Source organism: Geotrypetes seraphini, chromosome 4 (genome assembly GCF_902459505.1).
Source record: "Geotrypetes seraphini chromosome 4, aGeoSer1.1, whole genome shotgun sequence".
NCBI classification, from domain to species: Eukaryota; Metazoa; Chordata; class Amphibia; order Gymnophiona; family Dermophiidae; genus Geotrypetes; species Geotrypetes seraphini.
The window spans coordinates 256,804,967-256,826,851 of record NC_047087.1 but is presented as its reverse complement, the minus strand read 5'-3'; the positions used below and the strand labels follow the sequence as shown (position 1 = coordinate 256,826,851).

Below are 21,885 nucleotides of genomic sequence, written 5' to 3'. Positions count from 1 at the left end.
ACTGTCATCTGCAGAAAGACAAGCAGCCCCTACCAGTCCTTGCTATTTATAACATTATTGAACTGAATTGATACCAGGTCTGATCACCGAAGTACTTAACTCATTCTTTCGAGTGAGCTCCATTCAACCAACTCCAAGCCTCCCTCAGCTTCTTAGGTTCAAAGTTCTCAACTCATTCTTTGGAGTGAGCTCCATTCAACCAACTCCAGGCCTCCCTCAGCTTCTTTATGAACCTCTTGTGTGGGACAGTTTCCAAAGCCTTCCTTGAAATTCAAGTATAGTACACCCAGCACTCATCCCTAACATAATGTTTTGGTCAGAGAAATTGATCAGATGTCTTTGACATGATCTTCCATTAAAACCTGTTCTGTATTGGATCCTGTAACCTGCTGGATAAAAATTCTATTGTCCTTTCTGTAGTAATGATTACTGGACCAACAGAAGACAGTAATTATCAGCCTCTTTCCTAATTCTGCTTTTGTGAGGAGAGTTGAGGTCTGTCTCCCTGCCACAGTTCCCTGATTCAAGGCATTTAAAGATTGCACCACCCTACTGCTGTGTGACAGTGCCAGGGAGGATCTCAAATGCAAACCTCTTATGATCTACAGAGCCCAAAATCCTTGTATATATTTAAAGGAAAGAACCTGAACTGTATGCTGGTCTACTGGAGATGGCACCTCAAAGCTTGTATGATGTCTGCAGAATTTTGGGATTAGTTCAACAACTGTTTTCGTTCCAGAAATTGAACGTTATCTCTCAAGAAAGATATAGTGACGCTAGAAAAGGTTCAAAGAAGAGCGACCAAGATGGTAAAGGGGATGGAACACGGTTAGGGCTCTTCAGCTTGGAAAAGAGGCAGCTGAGGGGAGATATGACTGAAGTCTACAAAATCCAGAGTGGGGTAGAACAGGTACAAGTAGATCGATTTTTTGCTCCGTCAAAAATTACAAAGACTAGGAGACACTGGATGAAACTGCAGGGAAATACTTTTAAAACCAATAGGAGGAAATATTTTTTCTCTGAGAGAATAGTTAAGCTCTGGAACGCATTGCCAGAGGCTGTAGTAAGAGCGGATAGTGTAGCTAGTTTTAAGAAAGGTTTGGACAGATTCCTGGAGGAAAAGTCCATAGTCTGTTATTAAGACATGGGGAAGCCTCTGCTTGCCCTGGATCAGCAGCATGGAATGTTGCTACTCTTTGGGTTTTGGCCAGGTACTAGTGACCTAGATTGGCCACTGTGAGAATGGGCTACTGGGCTTGATAGACCATTGGTCTGTCCCTATAAGGCTATTCTTATGTTCTTATTTTGGATAATGTACCAATACACTGTCAGCAAGACCTGGAAAATACACACCCTGATGTTGAAGTTCTCTTTGTGCCCCTAAACACAACATCCCTTGTCCAGCCCTTTGATCAGGAAATAATAAAGAATTTCAAAAGCTACTACACACTAGAGCTGTACAGCAAAGCCTATGAATCTGTAGATGCTGACCAGGAAACCACCATGTTTGATTACTGGAAGATAGTGACAATACACAATGAAATATGTTGAAATAGCCTGAGATGGCATCACAGAGGCTACTTTGAACAATTGTTGGAAAAAAATTTGGCCAGACTGTGTAACAAACTTTGAAGGCTTTGAAGGTATTGCAGAAAACATGAATAGAAATGTGGAAACCATTGTACACTGTGCTAAAAAAAAAAAAATCAGCAGTGAAGGCTTCGAGGACATGACACATGAAGACATGGAATAAATTTTAGAAGAGTGCTATAGATCCCAGCAATGAAGACCTGGATGAGATGGTGCAACAAGTCATCAGAGATAGTGATGATGGAGAGGTGCCCAGCATTCCAAAAATCATGCTTCTCACATCAGCAAAAGTAGCAGGAAATACTATTCAATGACATACAGGAACGTAGCCTAAATTCAAGAGTCTGAGAAGCTCCACATTTGCCCCTTATGCTGAGGCTTAAGAACTTGAGAAGGAAAGCCAAACAGTCAACAAGTATCTCACCCCAGAGGTTGATGTGACAGAAGTTGACTTGCCAGCTACGACTCACATGCCAGAGGTTGAGCGCGCTGAAGTCAGCCTATCAGTGCCGACATAGCCATCTTCTACAGATACTGTCTTTCTGGAGCCTCACGCCTGTCACTCTCCAGAGGTTGACCTACCAGCCTCAACTCATATGCCAGAGGTTGATCAGGCTGAGGTCGACTTACCAGCATCGACATCTTCATCTTCTACTGTCATTCTAGAGCTGCAAGCCTCTCCCTCTCCAATGGTCAATCTGACAGAAGTTAACTTTGAATGATACAGCGCAGTAGAGTATACTATACACCTGTATTTCTGTAAAGCTGTTTTTTGTCGAGCTATATTTTAATCATGGTAGTGTGTCAAACAAAAGGCAAGGGAGGTGTCTTTTCAATCAATGATAAAGTCTTTATTTGAAAACGGTGGTCCCAACAAGGATCCCTGTTCGGTGTGTAGAAAATGCCTTCCTCAGGGGACACTTAGCAGCAGCTCCTGTCAGATATTCTTCAGTCACCAGTGATTTATTGCAGTTTCCCAGGCCTCCAAAAATGACTTAAAACAAACTCGACCTTAGATAAGATACTCCACACAACCAGCTACTACAGCTGGAACCCAGTACCGACAATACGTCTGAACTGTTTTGTCCTAATGGTAAGCACACTAAGGGCACAATAACATGTCCCAGCACAGCTAATGCACCAAAGCCCATTCAATTCCTATGGCTTTGGTGCATTTGTCACAGGAGAAAACACTACAATGACTAATTGCTTAGTGTGGTAGTGCAATACTATACTATACATTTTTCAATACTGTTTGCAATTTTTTTTTAATAGCGATACTTCTAATGGTGTATTGCATTGGTTGATGAGCAGACTAATTGCTTATTGTGGTTGTACAGTACATTACTGTATTTATTTTCTCACACTGTTCTGTGCAATTATTTTAAGAATGTTACTTCTATTAAAAATATGTTTGCCACATTCAAATGCTATCCCATAAAGAAACCTAACCCTATTTTTCCTATATGATTTATTTTCACTATTTGCAATTCTGAGGCCTGAAATGTGCTGCTGGAACCTAATCTCTATTTTCCCATAGGCGCAACATTTTGTTGTTGTTCATGATTTCGTGGTTTGTGAGCTTTTTCTGGAGCCATGCCACTGCAAATAGCAAGAACGGATTGTACCTCAATGAGATCTTGTCAGATTACAAAAAAAAAAAAAAGCATAAAATTCACAAAACATGGTAAAGAGAAGAAGCATATTTGCACGCTGTGGAGGGAGGGGTTACAAAGGGGATTCTGAATGTTTTGAGTAACAATGTAGAGAACATTAACTGAGTAATTTGTATACAACAGTTTTGGGCACATGATGAGCAAAGAAAAGCGAGATTCCATTGCAAAGGAGGACCTAGCCAGAGCTACATTGGTCACCATCACAAATAATATTGGCTCCATCGCTCGCATGTGTGCATTGAACGAGGTAAGATCACTCGCTCAGTTCTTGTCCGTGCCACATTCATATAGTTGCTTTGTAACTTGCTTATTTTTGAGGTGGATTTTTCTAGCTGAGAGAGAGAGAGAGAGCAGGAAGCTTAAAGTAACAGGGAGATCAATCCATGAAAGTATGGAAATTGAGAGTAATCTTGCGATGAAGGCAACACTATTCAGAACTGCCACTGGATGGCAGCAGATGGAAGGTATTCAGGGTCAGTACAGAAGTGAGATTAGCAGTTAGGTTTCTTAGAAAATATTGGCAAGTTTATTAGTTTTCATTTTCCTTTTTTTTTTTTTGCTTCTATTATTATATTCTCTTTTCTTTTTTATCCTACTAATTTATCTGTTTATAGAATCCTGCCTATGGTGCCTACGCGTGCGTAGTCATCGCTAGACTTCCTAGAGGTACGCCTGTATATTAGGACAGGTTTTACTGAGCCTAATTTACCAGCGCATAACTCGGATGCCTAAGTCAACCACACCTATTCTCTGTCCCTAACCACCTACTTTCCAGGTAGATGTCGGAGGGCATCTCAACTTAGGCATCTCTTGGCATCCTAAGAGTTCAGCGCCAAACTCTTAATTGCTAATTTTTTATTTTTTGATTGGCTGAAAGTTGGTGCAGTCATTTACCAAGCCAATAAAAAACAAAAAAGTTGTGCACGGATCCCAAAGTTAGATGTCACAAACTATTCCACCCCCTAGTGGTAGCAATGCAGCTGGAGGACACCTGCTCAGCTTAGCAGCAAAAAAAAAGGAAAATTAAAACTAATAAACTTGCCAATATTTTCTAAGAAACCTAACTGCTAATCTCACTTCTGTACTGACCCTGAATACCTTCCATCTGCTGCCATCTTCAACTAAGTAAATTCTACTCAATTTGTAAGTTCTACTCAATTTGTAGCATCTTTCTAATCATTGTAAACCGCATAGAATTTCACGGTCCTACGGTATATAAACTGTTATTATTAATAGTAGTAGTAGTATCTTATTATATGAATTTTGTGACTCAAACCAAAACTTGAAGGAGGATTTCATTTTTTGTATTTTTTTTTTAAACAGAAGTAAAATGTATATTATAATTGTTGACTCCTAAAATAATCAACCTGATATTTAAAGCTTCTTATCTTGGTAGCAGGTGCTGCTATTTGGATAAGTAATGCTGCCTATGGATGTACCCAGATTTTTAGTAGTGTTATCTAGATCAGTGTTTTTCAACCGCTGTTCCGCGGCACACTAGTGTGCCGCGAGATGTTGCCTGGTGTGCCGTACGGTCAGGGCCGCCATCAGGGCAGTACCACCAGTCTAGGGAGAGGGGCGGTCCGCCCCACGTGGACAGGAGAGAGCTGGACGGGGGACCCGCGGAGTTCAATACATCTCGAGCCGCGAGGCTCGTCTTCTGTTCCTGCCTGCCCTGCAGCTAACATATAGCCGATCGCAAGCGTTCCCCGATGTCAGCGCTGACGTCGGAGGGAGGGCTTAAGCAAAGCCTGCCCTCCGACGTCAGCGCTGACGTCGGAGAATACTTCCGTTCGGCTATTTGTGTGCGGCAGCGCAGGCAGGAAGCAGAAGACAAGCCTCGCGGCTTGAGCTTCGTTTTGCTGAGAAAGTTGCAAAGATGGGCTGGGAGGCAAACACGGAACACAAAAGGGGGGAGGGAGTGCGTTTTGGACACAAGGCATGAACTTGGGAGAGAGGAAGGGAGGGAAAGAGATGCGAGGTGGGGGAGGGAATGGGTTTTTGGACACAGAAGGCATGGACTTGGGAGAGAGGAAGGGAGGGAAAGAGATGCTGAGGTGGGGGAGGGAATGCGTTTTTGGACACAGAAGAAATGGACTTGGGAGAGAGGAAGGGAGGGAAAGAGATGCTGAGGTGGGGGAGGGAATGCGTTTTTGGACACAGAAGAAATGGACTTGGGAGAGAGGAAGGGAGGGAAAGAGATGCTGAGGTGGGGGAGGGAATGCGTTTTTGGACACAGAAGAAATGGACTTGGGAGAGAGGAAGGGAGGGAAAGAGATGCTGAGGTGGGGGAGGGAATGCGTTTTTGGACACAGAAGAAATGGACTTGGGAGAGAGGAAGGGAGGGAAAGAGATGCTGAGGTGGGGGAGGGAATGAGTGTTGGGACACAGAAGGCATGGACTTTGGAGAGAGGAAGGGAGGGAAAGAGATGGTTGTGTACACGGGGAATAGAAGAAAGGAGAATTTTTGGTCATAGGGAGGGAGTGAGGTACAGATAGTGGCATACCAGGGTGGGGGGAGGGCGGTCTGCCCCACCCCGGGTTTACGTCCCAAGGGGGTGCACAGCTGGCCACCCTCCAGTGTTGTCCCTAGGCCGGCAAACTGCGGCTCTTTAGCCACTTGAGTGCCACCGCCGCCAACGGTGTTGTTGGCGGTGGCAGCATTATAAAATACTTTCTTTGTGTTTATTTGATTCCTATTCAAGAGAATTACTTTATATATAGTCAAATATAGAGTTAAATTTTTTAACATTTTCTAATGGTGGTGTGCCTCGTGATTGTTTTCATGAAACAAGTGTGCCTTTGCCCAAAAAAGGTTGAAAAACACTGATCTAGATAATGCACTGGAAATCTCTGCAGAACTGTCTGAATAGCACTGGGCAGTCCTGGGATGGAGAAGAGAGATACCTGGAGACAGGAATATTCAGTGCCGGTAGCCGGAAAACTGCCCAGATAATTTAGGACATAAAAAGCCTTCCTAAGTTATCCAGGTGGCTTTCTGGATAGCTGTGCTGTATATTGCTGTAATATGAATGTTCATAGTAGAGAATGACACGGGGACAGATTTGTCTCCGTCCCCGCAATAACTCAATTTCCCCGTGAGTTTTGTCCCTGTCCCTGCCCCATTCCTGTAAGTTCTGCCTTAACTGCACAAGCCTCGAACACTTATGGTTTTAAAGTGTTTGAAACTTGTGCAGATGAGGATGGAGCTTGCAGGAATGGGACAGGGACGGAAAAATGAGTTCCTGCGGGGACAGGGAAAAATTTGTCCCCGTATCATTCTCTAGTTCATAGGCCTATCTACCGTAGAGGCAAAGCTATATTAGTAACCAGGTCTTATTGCATAAAATGGACCTGTGCTAAACTAATACAAGTTAGTGGTAAAATAACATGACTTAACGGTAGCCCACTCTGACAACTACGCCTCTTAATCAGATATTGACACTGAATATCTGGGTATAACCTAATCATGATGATCAGCAATTAAAACAGGGGAATAGTTTTCCCCTGTCCATCAAGTTTATGTAATACTGTGTTCCACAGTCCAGATTTGCAAGATTCACATCTTCTGTGCTTTCAGCTTCTTTACAGTGTTGGCTTGTGGCATGGAGTTCAAGCAGCATTGTACAGGGCTATCAAAGCGCCGAGAACTGCATCACAAGATCACTAGAATGAAAATTTGTACATTCTTTCATAACCTTGCTACTGTGTGTGAAACCTGTGCAAAGAGGCAACCCATCGGTGAAAGAAACAATCCTTTCATGGTGAACTAGAGCACCTGGAAGAGTGGGGTGACTTCGTTACATGGGTTTGCAGAAAATGTGGACAGAAAGTGTAGTGGAGACCCAGAAGGCCACCACCTGCTGGACATGGAAAGAAATACGGTGCCTGCATTCAGTCTGGCACCATCAGTTCTTAGGAAAAACTGTATGCTATTCAGCAATTTTGCATTCAAATACTTGTGGAGGAAAAATCATGCTCTAACACTTTTCCATGTGCTGCTATTTGTCTTTTGTCTCTATGAATCCTTGGTCATGTCTTTTTCCCTTTTGTAGAACATTGACAGAGTGGTTTTTGTTGGAAACTTTCTCAGAATTAACATGGTCTCCATGAAGCTGCTATCTTATGCCATGGATTACTGGTCCAAAGGACAGCTGAAAGCATTGTTTTTGGAGCATGAGGTATGATGTATAAGTGGTAAACTCATATTTAAGCATCATTACAATGTACAGCTTTGGCAATTTTGGGGTGCGGAGGGGGAGGGGTTACCAGACGTCCGGGAAAACCGAGACATATCCTCTTTTTTAGAGGACTGTCCGGGTATCTGCAGGGATTTTCAAAACTTGGCAGTTTGTCCGTGTTTTGGAAGTCCCCCGAGCTCGCGGCCGTTGATGCAATAACATCATACGTGCGCATGACATCCTACGTTAAGACGCTGTTTATAGAATATGGGCCATAGTGCTGCTGGTCATGCATGTCTGTGACACCTCTAGACAGACGTAGGTAGAAAAGCTTGACAACAAGAGGTATCAAGGGCAAGCAAATGTATTTCCATATGTTGCACCCATTGCCCACCCCTGTGGCATGGCTCCCTGCTTCGGCATGCTTGTGTGCCTTTTACTATGCATGTTTCCCAGAGCTATAACTAGATGTTTTGGAGCACAGGCTGAGCTGTCAGCTTGATGCCCCCCCTTCGATATCTTTGTAAACCAGTGCCTTTCTCTTTCCTCTGTGTATGCGTTACATGCCATCAAGTTGATGTTGACTCTGGATAGCTGTCCCGGCTATGTTTGGTCTTCAGTGAAGTGGCTAGTTGTTGTTAAAGGGGCATCCACAGCTGCTGCTGTTGTATCGCTTCATCTCATTCCTAGTCTTCCTCTGTTGTGTTGATCTTTAACCTTACTAAGCATGATGTCTTTCTGTAAATATCTCTCACTTTGTATGATGTGCCCGAAGTATGAAAGTCAACGACTTGTCATTTGAGCTTCCAAGAAAAACATAGGTTTGATCTCCTCCAGGACTGATTGATTTGTTCTTTGGGTAGTCCATGGTATTTATTTGTAGAAGTTTGATAGGCTACTAGTTGGAATCCAGCACTGCTAAGCGGATTGCAGACATTTAAAAAATTCAAAAGAAAAAAAAGTGTGTGTGTGGGGGGGAAGGAATGTGAAGGGGAAGAAGAAGAAAGGCAAGTTCTCTATCATGAATACGAGGAAGATGGACAGCAAGAGAAAGTTGCAAATCAGGTCCACAGTCTTGCGGGAAAAGTCTAGTTTTAATCAGTTTTATAAATTTGGAATATGAAGGTTCCAGCCTGATATCTTGTGGTACAGAGTTCCATAAGTGTGGTCCAGCATAACTGAAAGAAGTGTCACATGAGGTATCAAGGCATATGTGGGAGGGAGGAGGTATGTGGAGAAAAGGTTTGCTGTGATGAATTGAATAAGGAGGTTAGATAATCAGGAGCAGAGAAAGTGAGGCCTTTGTAAACCAGGGTAAAAAGTTTGAATTTGATGCGTACCGAAACAGGCAACCAGTGCTCAGATAGTAAGAGTGGTGAAATGAGGTCAATGCAGTGAATATTATAAGTTGAAGAGTTTCATGCAGATAAGGGTGAACCAGAGTAAAGAGCACGACAGTAGTCCAGGTGTAGCCTTTATAGACCTGATTCTTTACAATGCAAAAAAAGCACAGAATCAGTCTGGATTTTGAAGGATAAATTGGAGTCAATGGTAGTGCCTAAGATCCTGACTGACTCGTTAAAGGTGAGGGGATGATCATTAATCTTTGGGGGGGGATAGGGGGGTTAGGAAAATAGGGATTTTGAAAAAGAATGTCTTTACACTTGCAAGATTTGAGGAATAACAGATTATCCTTACAAGCAGAGACTAGTTGTAGTCAATTGGTGAGATTATTAGAGGTTGAGCAGCAAAGTGCAAAAGGGTTGCATTATCTGAACCTTATTACCATAACAATAGGAACTATATCCTTGTTATTGAATGAGACTGTTAAATAAGGTGGGTGTGAGCATGGAACCCTATGGTATCCCACACATAATGGAAATTGCCATGAAAAATTTGAGGGCTACACTATGAGAAAAATAATTTAAACCAAGACAAGACAGTACCAGATAGCCCCAAATCATGTAAATGCATTAATAGAAGGTCATAATACATAAGTTCATAGGCAGAGGAAATATCGAGAGAAGCAATTATTACAGGACTGTTGGATCAAATAAAGTTCTGATTTTATTATATAGTACTGTGAGAAGGCTTTCTGTACTGTGCCCTTTCCTGAAGCCTGTTTGCTAGGGGTGAAACATAGAGCCAAAGACTTTTCTAGGGAAGAGGCAAGGTGGCTGAGAATGACTTTCCCAAGCAATTTTGAAAAGAAGGGAAAGTCAGATATTAGACGGAAGCTTTGTAAGGTCATTGAGTTTCAGGTAAGGCTTTAAGAGAGGGGTTGTTATTGCATTTCGAAGTGACTGGGCCTAAGCCAATGAATAAGCTAGACTGAAGCAAAGGGAGAACTAGGGGTATAAGATGAGTTGAAAGCCCTTAATCAGACGTGCTGGCCAAGGATCAGCTGACAAGAACTTTGGGTTCAGACTCTGAAGTGTGTCCATCATGGTATATGTACACAGTATTCACCAGCATTATAATTCAAAGGCATTGATTTTCTTCCTGTCATGCTTCTTTACTGACCAACCTTTGCATCCATAGTAGATTTTTGAAAATACCATAGCTTGGACAAGTTGAAACACATTTCCACACTTGAAGATCTTTTCTAAGTCTCCTTTTTATGTATTTCCTCCTCATCTTTCACCCTCTTTCTACCATCTCTTGCTCCCTCCCCAAACTTCTTCGTAAGTTCGCTACCCAGTTGACATGGAGATGGGAATGGTGACAAATTTTGTCACCATATCATTCTCTACCTAGCATCTCTGGGTCTCCACCCATCTTTTCTAATTATTAGGCTATTGTTCTACTATTGTATTAAGTGGCCAGGCTAGAAGTTCCAGACTTTTAATTTCATTATTGAAAGTAGCACTTTGAGAATGCTGCTGTCGGTTATGCAGGAGAATTTCTTTGAGTATGCCAATGAATGCATAAGAATGCAAGATATTTAAAAGCATGTTTTTGGAACATGGCTCTGGTATGAAGCTTTTTTTTTTATCTCCTGAAGAAGCCAAGGGCGAAATGGGCCCAGTTGAGATCAGTGACAAAGAGTTCTGAGCTGCTATTTACAGCTAAGTTCCTTATTTTTTGATAATGTTGAATACATTTATTTATAGTATCATGGTAAGAGGTGGTTGACCAATGATTATAATAAAATCCCACAGAATAGATTGACTCTATAATGAGTTGGGAATTTATTTGCTGAGGTCTTTCCATTCTCCACATATACATGACAATCTTCAGATTTTTTAGGATATCCAATCAGTCAATATATCCTTACTAGTCTTTAAGCCCATTACATTAATGGGTGCTAGAATATATGCCTGTCGGTCTTTCTTTATTTATGTCTCTCTCCCTGCTCCTGTCTCTTTCTTCCTTTCTTTCTGTCTCTCTCCCTCCTGCTATTTTTCTCTCTCTCTCCCTGGCACCCTTTGTCTGTCTGTCTTTATTTCTGTCTGTCTCTCTGGTCCTCTGTCTGTCTTTATTTCTGTCTGTCTCTCTCCCTGGCCTCCTTTGTCTGTCTGTATTTCTTTCTGTCTCTCTCCCCCCCCACACACACTTTCCTTTGCAGAAGCAGCAGCAGTATTTCCCTTCCCCTCCAGATCATAGAAACATAGAAAAAGACGGCAGAAAAGGGCTATAGCCCACCAAGTCTGCCCATTCCAAATACCCGCCCCCTGGTTCCACTCCCTTAGGGATCCCATGTGAATATCCCATTTTCTCTTAAAATCTGACACGCTGTTGGCCTCAATCACCTGCAGTGGGAGTCTGTTCCAATGATCCACCACTCTTTCGGTGAAGAAGTATTTTCTGGAGTCGCCATGGAACTTCCCTCCCCTGATTTTCAGCGGATGCCCCCTGGTGGTCGAGGGGCCCATGAGGTAGAAGATATCTTCTTCCGTCTCGATACGGCCCGTGATGTACTTAAACGTTTCAATCATGTCTCCCCTCTCTCTTCGTTCCTCAAGTGAGTACAGCCTCAGTCTTTCTTCATATGTGAGATCCTTTAGCCCCAAGACCATCCTAGTGGCCATGCGTTGAACCGACTCGATTCTCAGCACATCCTTCCGGTAGTGTGGTCTCCAGAATTGAACACAATATTCCAAGTGAGGCCTCACCATGGACCTGTATAGCGGCATCATGACTTCAGGTCTCCTGCTGACAAAACCTCTACGGATACAACCCATCATTTGCCTTGCCCTGGAGGAAGCTTTTTCCACTTGCTTGGCAGCCTTCATGTCATCACTAATGATCACCCCTAGATCACGTTCCGTCGTGGTCCTGGCCAAGGTCTCACCATTTAGTACGTAAGTTCTGGCGGGTTTTTCTTACCCAGGTGCATTACCTTACACTTTTTAGCATTGAAGCCTAGTTGCCATGTTGCTGACCACTGTTCCAACAGCAGTAGATCCTTCGTCATATTATCAGGCAAACTGCTTTCACCTACTATGTTGCAAAGTTTGGCGGCGGCGGCGAATACTGATACTGTGAAGTAGTAGCAGCATTTTCCCCCACCCCACCCCCATTCCCTTCTCTCCCCCCCACTTCCTTTGCAGAAGCAGCAGTGATATTTCCCTTCCCCTCCAGATCCCTGTGAAGGAGTAGCAACATTTCCCCCCCCCATTCCCTTCTCTCCCCCCCCCCACTTTCCTTTGCAGAAGCAGCAGTGATATTTCCCTTCCCCTCCAGATCCTGTGAAGTAGTAGCAGCATTTTCCCCCACCCCCCAATTCCCTTCTCTCCCCCCCACTTTCCTTTGCAGAAGCAGCAGCAGTATTTCCCTTCCCCTCCAGGTCCCTGTGAATTAGTAGCAGCATTTCCCCCCACCCCCCATTCCCTTTCTCCCCCCCCCCCTTTCCTTTGCAGAAGCAGCAGTGATATTTCCCTTCCCCTCCAGGTCCCTGTGAAGTAGTAGCAGCATTTTCCCCACCCCCCATTCCCTTTTCTCCCCCCCACACTTTCCTTTGCAGAAGCAGCAGTGATATTTCCCTTCCCCTCCAGGTCCCTGTGAAGTAGTAGCAGCATTTCCCCCCCCATTCCCTTCTCTCCCCCCCCCCACTTTCCTTTGCAGAAGCAGCAGTGATATTTCCCTTCCCCTCCAGGTCCCTGCTGAAGCAATTCCCTTCTCTTACCTGAGCTATCCTGCTCCGTTCAGCCCCTCCCTGCGATCTGGCCTGCTCTGTTCGGCCCCTTCCCCTTCTCTTCCAGCGGGCTGGCCTGCTGCTGCCGAAGATTTTTGTTTTAAGTTTTAAAAGTGCCGGCGGCAGCTCCTCTCAGCTGCTGATCCTCCTGTGAAGAGCAGCCTGCGATGGTGGCCGGCTTTAGCGAACCTCGCAGGCCGCTCTCCAGCCTCGGTAGCACGTTCCCTCTGACGCACGGGATCGCGGCCTGCGAGGTTCGCTAAAACCGGCCACCATCGCAGGCTGCTCTTTACAGGAGGATCAGCAGTGACGGCGGCGGCGAGTGAGGGCCGAGATGTGTTCCCTGCCGAGGACGCGGGCAGGGAGAGAGCTTGCCTGGCTTCCATGGTGAGTGAGGGCGGGAGGAGGGGAATGTTCCCTGCCGCTGGGTGGCTGCCACGGAACACACACCACAGCGGCAGGCAACACGAAATCCTAAGTGCGCATGTGCGCTTAGTCTTTTATTATATAGGATTTGAAGAATATGGAATGAGGATAATATTGTTGTGATATAACAATTATGTGCTATAACAATCATTTACTCCACATTTTTCACATTGGTTTAGTTAGAGGGACATGATAATGTTAAGTAGGTTAAAGTTTTTTCCTTTTTATTCTTTATTGTAACTCTACTTTCTTTGACAAGTATATGCTTGTAATAATTGAATAATTTGTAAAATAAAAATAAATAAATATGCATGAGATAATTTGCAAAATCAAAAAAATATAGAGTGGAGGGAAATTAATCTTATTGTAACAAAACCTCTCCACTAGATTACTAAGCAATTCACTATGAATTGCTAATCATATGCTAATATATGCAGATCAATTTTCTAACTGATATTTTGGGTTCCTGAGATCAAGAGTGAGGAACCGATAATAATACTATCTTTCATTCATAGTGAATTGCTTAGTAATCTGGTGAAGAGGTTTTGTTACAATGAGATATTTGCATGAACTATCTCCATTCTAAATCTGTCCCATATTCATTGTAGGTATCTGATGGGTAGAGAATGACTTGGGGACAAATTTATCCCCATCCCCAGAAAGCTCAATTTCGCTGTCCCATTCCTGTAAGCTCTGCCTTAACTGCACAAGCCTTGAACACTTATGATTTTAAAGTGTTTGAGGCTTTTGCAGATGAGGATGGAGCTTGCAGGAATGGGGCAGGGACAGGAAAAAAATCTAAAGGCGATGGGAAAATGAGTTCTTGTGGGAATGGGGAAAAATTCGTCCCCATGTCATTCTCTTTTAGGTATATCCTGAGGGCTGTGTTCAGAAATACTGACTGAGAGTGTAATAGTGGCAATCAAAAGAAAAGTAGTAACTCTAGAGTATTCTTCTTTCTTAGGGTTATTTTGGAGCAGTTGGAGCCCTTTTGGAGTTACTTAAAATGGATGATGACCACTGAAGGGTGTTTTGGAGAAAGGATGTTCCCTCTCAGAGGCCGCTGCTGTTCCTGGAATGAATGGAAGCCTCTAGTAGCAAGGGAATGAAGCCATTGTACCAGCTGTATCTGTAATATCTTTTTTTAAATCATGATCCCTTTTAGCTGACTGTCATCATCTTTTGGATTTTAAGGACGTGCATCAAAATTCAGACTGGAGATAAACCTTTTTTTTCCATTGTATTGTATTTTAAAAAAAACACAAATGTGCAACATGGCCAAAAATACTGTCCTAATTTTATGTAATGATTTTTAAAAAGCTGGATAATGTTTAAATGATCTAATTATAAGGAAGGTACACTTTTTTATTTTATTTTTTTCTGATGAGGACTATCTGTGCTCCAAGGGATTTCATTCTGGATTTCAGTTTTCAAAAATGCTTCATAATGTGTTCCTTGCTTCAGGTAAAAACAGCAAAAGTAGCAGATTTACCCATAAACACTAATTATGTCTCTTGTTGTAATGCTGTATTTTATTGAGAAAAGTGCCCTGAAAAATGATGTAACTATACAAGGAACAATGATCATTCCCATGAAAGCATTTGTCAGTATTGGTTGAGGTTACTTCGACATACTCTGCTGATGTGTAAGAATGATGGTTCAGGCAGCTTTTGCCAATTCATCGATGCCTTTTGAAAAAATAATGGTGTGTTAAATTTGTCCATCTCAGGCTTTTGTATTAATATCTTTCCAAGACCAATACAGTGCTTCCTTTGGATGACTACTTGCTAACTATTCAACACTAAAGTGCTGTATGTTTAAGAATGGAGCTCCCTTATCCATAGCTACTGTAAGTAGATCTGCATTACGGAGGTGGTGTTCCTTAACACTGGAAGATGTAAGAATGGTTTTAATCAGTGGCGTCCCAAGGGGGGGGGAGGGGAGGTCCGCCCCGGGTGCATGCTCCAAGGGGGTGCACAGCTGGCCGGGTCCGGAAGCTCCCGTGCTGCAGAAAATGGCACCTCAGCGTGGCTGCCGTATTTATTCCAGAGCAGAGTCGGCAGCCGCACTGAAGTGCACGAAGGTCCCGGGATGACTACTTCTGCTGCCGCTGCTTAGGAAGAGGTAAGTGACTTCAGAGGGGGTGGACCGGCAGCTGCAGTCATCACGGGACCTTGCCGCAACTCCCTGCGTCTGTCAGCACAGCCCCCCTCCGACGTCACTTATCTCTTCTAGAGCAGAGGCAGCAGAAGTAGTCATTTACGACCTTGCTGATTTCGATGGAGAGAAAAAGAAGCATAGCAGGGTGGTGGAAGGAGAAAAAGGAGGTCAGGGTGGTATGGAAGCATGGTGAAGGGTGAGAAAGGGGGTCAGGGTGGTATGGAAGCATGGTGAAGGGTGAGAAAGGGGGTCATGGTGGTATCGAAGTGTGGTGAAGGGTGAGAAAGGGGGGTCAGGGTGATATGGAAGTGTGAAGGGTGAGAAGGGGTAGGGTGGTATGGAAGTGTGGTGAAGGGTGAGAAAGGGGTTCAGGGTGGTATGGAAGCGTGGTGAAGGGTGAGAAAGGGGGGGTCAGAGTGATATGGAAGCGTGAACGGTGAGAAAGGAGGTCAGGGTGTTATGGAAGCGTGGTGAAGGTTTAGAAAGGGAGTCAGAGTGATATGGAAGCGTGAAGGGTGAGAAAGGGGGTCAGAGTGTTATGGAAGCGTGGTGAAGGGTGAGAAAGGGGTCAGGGTGGTATGGAAGCATGGTGAAGAGTGAGAAAGGGGGTAGGGTGGTATGGAAGCGTGGTGAAGAGTGAGAAAGTGTCAGGGTGGTATGGAAGCATGGCGAAGGGGATCAGGGTGGTATGGAAGCATGGTGAAGGGTGAGAAAGGGGGTTAGGGTGGTATGGAAGCGTGGTGAAAAGTGAGAAAGGGGGTCAGCGTGGTATGTAAGCGTGGTGAAGGGTGAGAAAGGGGGCAGATGCTGATGGAATTGGGGGGAAGGGAAAGGAGAGAGTGAAATGCCAGACCATGGGGGTGTGGGAGAGATGGAAGGGGAGGCTTAAAGTTTCTGGAAAGTGAATAGAAGGAGAGAAGATGCCATATAGAAGGGGCAGAGAGAGGGTAGACAGTGGATGAAAGGAAGAGAGTGACAAGAAGATGAGGAAAGAAATCAGAGAAGACAAGGTAGAAAAAAAATTCTTTTTTTTGCTTTAGAGAAGATGCATTGCTGTTTCTGTGGTGTTGCATTGTATGTAGAATACAGCTTCTTGATGCTTCAGTTTAACCTTTGTCTACATATTTTTATTCTATCTCCCTAGTTACAAAACTGAAGAGCGTTTTTTAGTGTTGGCATCTGAGCTGTTACCACCGTGGCTAAAAACCACACTACAGTTTTGTAAAACGGGGAGGGGTTAGTTTGTGATTACATACTAGGTGAAGGTGTTTTCTGTGTTTGAAAAGACATGGTTTTCTGTTAGGATTGACTGTGTAGGATTGATCTGTACTAGTCTGGCTTGTTTAATTTTACAATGGGTTTATTGACGTACTGCTCACTGCAGTGGCGTACCTAGGGTATGTGGCACCCGGGGCCCATCATTTTTTGACACCCCCCCCCCCCCCTCATGTAAAATTTTTTTTTTTTTTTTTTTTTTGCAATAACCATGAAATGGAATAAATGGTCAGAATAGAAACAGGCAGTGAAAATTTTCTTTTTTTTTTTTTTTTTTTTCCAAAGTATTTTTATTGAGAATGGCAAAAGGTCCAGACAAGCAACCATGGTCTGTACAGAAACTTATACATTATCAAAAAGAACACAGAATGAGAGTAACAGCAACAACAAGCATGAACAAGCCTCTCCCAAGAGAAAATTGCCAATGAGAGGCATAGCAATACACAACAAAAGGCCAAAACTTGGGGCAAGCAAACAAATCCCACCCCAGAACCCACAAGAATAATAAGCCGGACTAGACCCTCAGCCATATTTTATAATGAAAAAAACCCCCACAAGCAACAACACCCAGACCGCTCACCAGACACACCAATCCGCACAACAAGCACCCAAGAAACACCCAGCCACCACCCAGACAAAACTACCAGACACACCTACCCCACCAAGCCCAGACCCAACCCCCCCTCCCCAGAGAGTGCAAGCGCAAAGTGGACCGTGAAAAGGGCAGCTGCAGAAGTGGAAAGCCCCAGATAAGTAGGTTAGCTAAAGAAAGCCCACAGATAGAAGAAATCAGCATAACAGAAGTTCCAACAAATGCTCCCACAGAAAATTTTCTTTTATTGAACCTCATTTATGTAACCATTATTCCAAACATAACATAACATAAATTATGTCTGAATTGTCATGACATCAGAAGTACATATGGAGTAGTTGCAGGTGATGCTTGGGACAGTTCTGATTATGTTAGTTTGGTTTTATGTGTTTTTTTAATAGAAGGGTTTTTATTTCTTTTTTTAAGGTTTTGTAGTTTGTGGTCGAGGTCAATAGGTTGTAGAGTTGGGGGTCAAGTGTTGCAGCTCGAATGGCTAGGAGGTTGTCGAACAGTTTTTTTCTTTTGACGTTTTTGGTTGGAGGGTGTGTGAATGGTGCGTGAGTTCTCCTATGTCTGTTTGAAGTGGATTGAATTATTTAGCTGAAGAAATTAGTTACCCCCCCCCCCCCCATTCCACACACATTAATTCTCTTCCATTTTTGTTCCCATTATAAAAAAACACTGATAAGTTCCCAGGAAAAAAATACATTAAAATAAGAAGTGAAAACAAAGGCCCCTACAGATGAGAACATAACATAAGAATAGCCTAACTGGGTCACACCAATGGTCCATCATGCCCAGTAGCCCATTCTCATGGTAGCCAATAGTGCTGCCCGATTCAGAGAAAAATATTTCATTCGATCCGATTCACCCTGTTGAATCGATTTTTCGATTAGATTCACTGTTAATGACACCGCTTTTTAAGTTTAAACAAAGTATAACAATAAATTTCACAACAACAATAAATTTCACAAAGTACTTAAAAAAAAAAAAATCACATTTTTCCATTAAAGCAGTTCTGGAGACATTTGCTTGAACAGTCTTTTTTCCCAGTCCATAAGCAAGCAATATGAAAAAGATTTCCTTAATTATCTACTCAAACATTTTTGCTATTTACTTTCATTGTACCTATACTATTATTCAGTAGAAAAAATGGACTTAACTGTGCAGGAAATGAATCTCCTCATACACCCACCATATAGTGCAAAAATGTGCAAAGGTCTGTTTTTTTCTTTCGATCACTACATAGCCTAATGCCACACAAGCAGCGCTGTTACAAACATATTCTGAAGGTCAATGCTAAGGTTGACAAAGTTTCCTTCCTTGGACCAGAAGGAGATACTGACAAACCACTGGAAGAGATTCTAAAACAACTACCCAGAAATAACACCCAAAGACCCACTCAGTGTGTGAACCAGTTGAGTGGAGTGGACTAACTGGGGATGGAAATGGGCCCAGAGTTAGCTCAGCAGAATTTCCCAGACTACCTCTTCCTCTCAACACACTGACATGCTACCACCACCACCAACACTAGGAACACCTCACCGAGTATGCCAGCAATGCTTATAAACTTTATAAAACACATTATTATATTTTCTTATAAAGCATATATTTTAACTGAACTCAGCCTTGCCATTCACAAAAATAGAAAAGTTCCCATTTCAAGCTGTCTCATGTACACTTTTCAAATCTAACATATTGTAATCACAAAACAGAAAATAAAATTATTTTTTCTACCTTTTGTTCTCTGATCAATATTCAAATCTTGTTGGTCCCAGGCTCTTGTTGTCTTGCTTGCCAGGGTCTCCTTTCTCCGTGCTAACCATCCGTCTGCCATCTCTGTTCTCCCCTTCCGTTTCCCTTCCCTCTCCCGGAGATCTGGCATCTTTCCTTTTTTTTGTCTCCATCCACAGATTCACCTTTTCTCAACTCCCCATCACCCCAGGATCCACCATCTCTCCCTTTCTGTTCCCAACTATCCTCCTATCCAGTATCTCTATCCCCCCTCCACACCATCCCCTGTTTCCAAGTTCTCTCCCTTTCTGTTCCTTCCCTCCCTAAATCCCATTATGCACCATCTCTCTCCCACTCCTCTGTTTTTAGACCCATTATTTCTAACCCCCAAAGTCTGGCATATGCATGTATCTTTGAACCCCCCCTTCCCTCTCTCCCTCTGTGTACTTTTACACCAGGACCCCCTCCCCCGAAGGTCTGTCCCCCCTCCGAAGGGCTACACCCCACCCCTGAAGACCTGCACCCCCCGAAGGACTTTACCTCCCACCCGAAGGTCTGTCCCCCTCTGAAGGCCTAAACCCCACCCCTGAAGGACTGCACCCCCCCCGAAGGCCTGCACTCCCTTGAAGGCCTGCACCCCCCTTGAAGGCCTGCACCCCCCCTTGAAGGCCTGCACCCCCCCTTGAAGGCCTGTCCCCCCCCTTGTAGGCCTGTCCCCCCCCTTGTAGGCCTGTCCCCCCCCCTTGTAGGCCTGTCCCCCCCTTGAAGGCCTGCCTGCCTTTCCCCCCTTGAAGGCCTGCACTCCCTTGAAGGTCTGCACCCCCCCAAAGGCCTACACCCCCCCCCCGAAGGTCTGCACCCCCCTGAAGGCCTGCCTGCCCCCCTTGAAGGCCTGCACCCCTCGAATGTCTGCCCCCCCCCCCCCCCGAAGGCCTGTCCCCCCTTGAAGGCCTGCCTGCCTGCCTGTCACCCCCTCCCCCTTGAAAGCCTGCTTGCCTGCCCGCCCGCCCCACCCTGAAGGCCTGATGCCCCGACCCACCCCGAAGGACCGCTCGCCCCCCTGGCCTCCCCGCACCACCTATGAACAGCCGCAGCAGGATCGCGAAGTCAGCGTCGGGTACCAGCCCTAAGGGGGTGTTCCCGGCCTTGCCGTTCAGTCCCCCGCCACCCCCGAAGGACCGCTCGCCCCCCTGGCCTCCCCGCACCACCTATGAACAGCCGCAGCAGGATCGCGAAGTCAGCGTCAGCGATCCCTGCTGCTTCCTGCGCCACGGTCCCGCCCCTCCTCTGACGTCAGAGGAGGGGCGGGATCGCGTCGTAGGAAGCAGCGCAGGGATGCTGACGCTGACTTCGCGATCCTGCTGCGGCTGTTCATAGGTGGTGCGGGGAGGCCAGGGGGGCGAGCGGTCCTTCGGGGGTGGCGGGGGACTGAACGGCAAGGCCGGGAACACCCCCTTAGGGCTGGTACCCGGGGCGGCCCGCCCCCCCCGCCCCCCCTAGGTACGCCACTGGCTCACTGCAGTATGTAAGATGCTGCCTTTTCCTAGGTAAACTCTTGTGTGACGTGTGGATTGTTACTAAAAATCATGTTTTTCATACAGATGGGAGGGGGTGTCAAAAAATGATGGGCCCCGGGTGCCACATGCTAGGTGCACCACTGGTTTTAATCATATGCTAATATATGCAGATGAGTTTTCTAATTGATATTTTGGGTTCCCGAGATCAAGAGTGAGGAACCGATGATAATAACAAATTCTTTTCCTCTCCAATTCATGAGCCCAAGGTATTGGTCAAGTTTAGAAGTCAGATAAATGTGGAGGGGCATAATCAAAAAAACCCGTCTAAGTCCCCTTTTGGCCTAAGTCCTTAAATGTTCAAAGCAGAAGCAGGGAAAGTGTCCATAACCAAAACAAACGTCCTTGTTTTGATTATGGCCTGCCTCTACTAAGCGCCCAGATCACCACTACGTCTAGAAGTACACCCCCACGACGTCTACACTTTTTGCCCATAATGAACCAAAAAAAACGCCTAAGCCCCAAACGTCCAACACAAGGGCTTTTAGGCAAAGGAGGAGCCAGTCCTTTGCCTAAAAGCTGGATTCTGTAACCGGTGTCATGTCAAAAACAACACCGGTTACAGAATCCCCCCCCCCAACGATCCAGGCAGGAGGGTAGCCAAGCCCTCCTGCCCTGTCGAACCGCAACCCCCCCCTTCCCCCGACAACATCGGGGCAAGAGGGATCCCAAGCCCTCTTGCCCCGTCGAACTGCGACCCCCCGATGACATTGGGGCAAGAGGAAGCTCAAGCCCTCTTGCCCCGGCGATCATGCCCCCTCCCCCACCGAGTACGAGCAGGCCAGGAGGGAGCCCAAGCCCTCCTGGCCCCGGCGACCCCCCCGACTGGATTGGGCCAGGAGGGAGCCCAAGCCCTCCTGGCCCCGGCGACCCCCTACCCCCCACCCCCCACTACAATACGGGCAGGAGGGATCCCAGGCCCTCCTGACCTCGACACAACCCCCCTCCCCCCAACGACTGCCCCCCCAGAATCCCCGATCGGCCCCAACCCGCGACCCCTCTGGCCGACCCCCCACCCCCACCCCTTCGCCGTACCTTTAACTTTGACCAGACGGATGGGTGCCAAGCCCGCCCGTCCGGCAGGCCAACCGGGTCCAGAATGGGGCCAGATTGGCCCAGGCGGCAGAAACCCCTCCCACAGGTAGGTCCTGAGGTGCCTGGGCCAATCAGAATAGGCCCAGGAGCCTTAGGCGTCTCCTGTGGGCGAGGCCTTAAGAACATGGGCCGGGTTGGGCACTTAGACCTGGTTTGACTTCGTCTAAGTCAAAAAGGTATAAGTGCCGACTAGGCAACCTGTTAAATGTTTTGATTATATGTGTTGTACGCCTAGGTGTAGGTCGGCCCACCTCCCGCCCTCCGCCCGCCCTTTCCCCTCCTCTAAACACGCCTCTTTTCTCTCTGTACATCTAGAGGCAGGGGAAAGGCCTAAGCTGGTTTTAGATACGTCTAAAAACCAGCTTTGGTTATGGGTACTTGGACGATCGGGCTTTTGGATCGTCCAAGTAGCCATTTAGGACACTTTTTTAGACGTTTTTTTTTT

General features: G+C 45.4%; 1 protein-coding gene across 4 annotated transcripts in view; it reads left to right on the top strand.

The window, feature by feature from the left end:
* Window positions 1-15,094, top strand: part of PANK1 (pantothenate kinase 1) — an 81,014-nt gene extending 65,920 nt beyond the window's left edge. The window contains exons 3-5 of one of the 4 annotated variants that reach the window (XM_033943820.1): window positions 3,390-3,513; window positions 7,322-7,447; window positions 13,975-15,094. In XM_033943820.1, the coding sequence (XP_033799711.1) occupies window positions 3,390-3,513; window positions 7,322-7,447; window positions 13,975-14,034 (310 nt within the window). In that variant the 3' untranslated portion in view covers window positions 14,035-15,094. The remainder of the gene's footprint in view (window positions 1-3,389; window positions 3,514-7,321; window positions 7,448-13,974) is intronic. The other 3 variants (XM_033943818.1, XM_033943816.1, XM_033943817.1) reach the window with 3 other exon arrangements.
* Window positions 15,095-21,885: the final 6,791 nt, after the last annotated feature.